This window comes from Protobothrops mucrosquamatus, unplaced genomic scaffold (assembly GCF_001527695.2).
Source record: "Protobothrops mucrosquamatus isolate PMUCROS unplaced genomic scaffold, P.Mucros_1.0 scaffold8036, whole genome shotgun sequence".
Classification (NCBI taxonomy): Eukaryota; Metazoa; Chordata; class Lepidosauria; order Squamata; family Viperidae; genus Protobothrops; species Protobothrops mucrosquamatus.
The window spans coordinates 4,568-8,216 of record NW_015393833.1 but is presented as its reverse complement, the minus strand read 5'-3'; the positions used below and the strand labels follow the sequence as shown (position 1 = coordinate 8,216).

At 33.1% G+C, this 3,649-nt stretch overlaps 1 protein-coding gene across 1 annotated transcript; it reads left to right on the top strand.

Moving 5' to 3' along the window:
• Positions 1-13: 13 nt before the first annotated feature.
• Positions 14-3,539, top strand: LOC107300696 (probable phospholipid-transporting ATPase IH; the record flags this gene model as incomplete). The annotated part of the gene is made up of 5 exons (XM_015830003.1): positions 14-49; positions 1,256-1,327; positions 1,633-1,706; positions 2,396-2,499; positions 3,358-3,539. Coding segments are annotated over exons 2-5 (395 nt in total), but the record flags the coding sequence as incomplete, so codon positions are not given.
• Positions 3,540-3,649: the final 110 nt, after the last annotated feature.

The window sequence follows — 3,649 nt, the reverse complement described above, 5'->3', positions numbered from 1 at the left end:
ATATTTCATCATCCCCTGACGAAGTTGCTTTAGTTGAAGGGATTCAGAGGTATGTACAAATTAGTATAATTGTCTCAAAAACTATGTAAGATCAAATGCCTGTTTCCTTTCATAGTATGAGCACAGGAGAAAATGTTATCTTTGAAAATATGTCTGTGATTCACTGAGAAAAATACAGATATTAAGAAAACAAAAGTAGGCCTAGTGCAGGGGTAGGCAACCTTGGCTCTTTTATATCCACAATGTCATATAATACATTGTGGATATGAGATGTTACTTTGGACATAAAGACTGTAAAACAGCTCTAGGTTTATCTTAATTTCTGCTGAAAAATAAATGTTTTTTTCTGTTTTTAAAGCCCCATTATTGTAATTTGTGTGAACATGTCTGGTTTAGAGGTTATCAAAAATAAAAACCTTTATTACAATCTAGGGTAAAGCACAACAATAAAAATGGTAAAAATCTTCTCTTAAGACCTACTTGAAAGAGAACATGAAACTGGCTAAGCTAGTCTATATATGGGAATATCTGCACTCCCATCTTTTTAAAATTACTGTTCACTCCCCACATAGGGGAAAGATAGAAAATGGAACGTTGGATATTGTTATCTCATAAGTGTTTACCATGGAGTTACATTCGGCATATTTACTATAAATATGGACAAGAATATAACTGAGAGCCAGAAATGCAATGTCCAAATGTGATGAAAGTAAAAACTCTGAAGGTAGTTGGCATACAGTATACACCATTTAGGTATTTCTACTTGCATCTTCAACCAATATGAGCAAGTAAGTACACTTGGAACCTTTGGATTCTTTGGACTTGTTAGAGAAAAAACAAGCCAAAGCATATAATGCTAAGGAACTAGAGATGAAGTTATTTGGCTTTGTTCAGCTACTCTCACTGGTAAGGAGAAGAAAACTAAAAGTGATAACTTCCATGCACCTCCTGCCTAAATAATACTCTACAGTTGTCACTAATTCCAGCATCTGAATGCATCTAATGTCTTGGTAAAAGCAAAATAAAAAAACTTGATTTGATTACAGATAAGCATCAACAGCTTAGGTAAATTAGCTATTCTCTAATCCTTGAAATAGAAAACAGGATAAAGGAATCCTTAACCAACCTGAGTGAATCACATTTTTCTGACCTGAAAATTATTTTAAAAAGGTATTTTTTAACATACATCAAACTCTATTGTAAACATGAAATATAATCATTTTAATTCCTGTTATATCTCTAATTGAATTTTTAGACTTGGTTATACATATTTACGATTGAAAGACAATTTTATGGAAATTCTAAATCGAGAAAATGACATTGAAAGGTAAGTTGTTTTTAATATGAAACAAGGGTAATCAATAGAATACTTCCTGTATATAGTTATTTAAAACACACTTAATGTCATTATAAAATTACTTGTCAAAAATATTCTGCTTAATTGATTCTTTAAGCTATTTTGGAAAGACTTAGAACTCTGTAAGTGAATTTTGAGTCAGAATATGGGGTTTAAATGGGACATTATTTTTCCATCATAAGAAACATAAGAGCATGGCGTCCCTATTCTTCTAAAGCTAAGAATGTATACATGCAAATGTAATTGATTGCAAAATGTTATTTTGTTTCCTTCAGATTTGAACTATTAGAAGTTCTTAGTTTTGATTCAGTAAGAAGACGGATGAGTGTGATTGTAAAATCAGCAAAAGGTAATCAAGAGAAACTTTACAATTTCACATTGAAGGACCTTTTATTCTTTCCAGCCCAATAGGATGCTATTAAACAAGCTTTAAAAAATTGGAACTCTGCCTGTATGTCAGAAAGATAATTTTCAGATAAGAACAGGACCAAATTTGTTGGGGGAAAGATGGCAAGAGAAAGATCTGCTTAGGAAAGCACTACTGTAGATAGATCACATGACTCTGAAGCAAAGAGAGGGCTTAGAATGCAGCATCCTGAGCCAATGCATGTGCCTAACTTCCTTATTTTAATATATTATAACTATTTTAAAGAATGTCTATTCATATTTCAGAAATCTGTTTAGACCAGGGGAAGAAAGATACTGTCAAACCCAAAATACCAGACCAGAAAATCAACTCCGTGGGAAAGCTAGAACTATCTTTATTGAGATTGGTTAGAAAAATAGAATCTTGCCTGTCTGATTCTGCTGTACCTCCCCTCTCTGCCCCTTTTTATACTCTCATGAATCAGGGATATCTGCCTGAGCTATTTCTGAATACTATCTTCCCTCTCAGGATTTAAAAAATGTTGTCAGCCCCTTTTGCCTACGTAATAGTTCTTGCCTATTTTCATCAAGTTCACTTCACTTACTCTTCCCAGATATGTTACTGTATATCTAACAAACTTTTCTCATTTTGTTTTGTTTCTATATTTTCAGGGGAAATCTTTCTGTTTTGCAAAGGAGCAGATTCTTCTATATTTCCTAGAGTTACAGAAGGAAAAATAGAACAGATCAAGTCAAGAGTTGAGCGAAATGCTGTGGTAAGATCCAAATTCTATTAAGTATAATTTATATTGTGTGTCTATCAGACAGAAAGAAATGTAATTTATCCCAAATGGAACACATTGAAGTCCACAGCAAATCAAGATTCCATCTTTATAGATGGCGGGGAAAAAAATGGAGGTCACAGTAAAGATATAAGTTAAGACAGAGACCAGAAATGTATAGTTGTATATAGATATATTATATGTAATTAATGTACAATATGGACTGACAAGACGGAGATGTCAGTCAAAGACGATTTACCATGTTCAATGTTTTTAATCTTTTTTTTTCCTTTGTACATAATAAAAACTTAAAAAAAAGATTCCACCAATATCATATGGTAATACCATAATGCAAATCCCACCTCTCTTTATTTGCATTTTTTTATCCTTCTGTCTAACAGAAGTATATACAGTAAGTTGTGATATTCAGTTCATGATATCATGAAGCAAGTTCTGTCATACATTCTCTTGGTCTTTTCCTGCTCCCTGCATCTACCTGTGTATAGAACCAAAGAGTTGAATGATCTAACCCAAAGATCTCACATAAGAAGTGATGTAATTATGCATCATTTGAATGTTCTTTCCTAAGATGTGAAGGTATCATATGATTGTCACCATTTTAATCTTATTTTACCTTGTGGGATCCTCAGGCATTGTTTTGGAGGATGTCAGCCCTAAAAGCTTCATCTTCCTGATGCTACAGTTATATGTGGTATGTTTGTGGTTTAGCATTATATGTAAGCCAAACCACAATAATTTGTGCCTTAGACTTCGTGTAGACTAGAGCTCATTAGTAAAGTATGCAACCTTTCCAATAAATATTTTTTGTGCTTCTATAACAATTGTTTTTAGGAGGGTTTGCGAACATTATGCATTGCATATAAAAAATTCACACACGAAGAGTATGAGATTGTGGAAAAACAGCTTCAAGAGGCAAAAATAGCCCTTCAGGATCGCGAAAAAAAATTGGCAGAGGCATATGAACAGATAGAACATGGGCTTATCTTGCTTGGGGCTACAGCGGTTGAAGACCGGTTGGTATTCTTCTTTCCATATATGTCAGATATATTTTTCTTGATCTTAAATTCAGTTGTGATAGTTAATTTTTTTTCTTGGTCTAACTACCTATGTGATGAAAAGATTT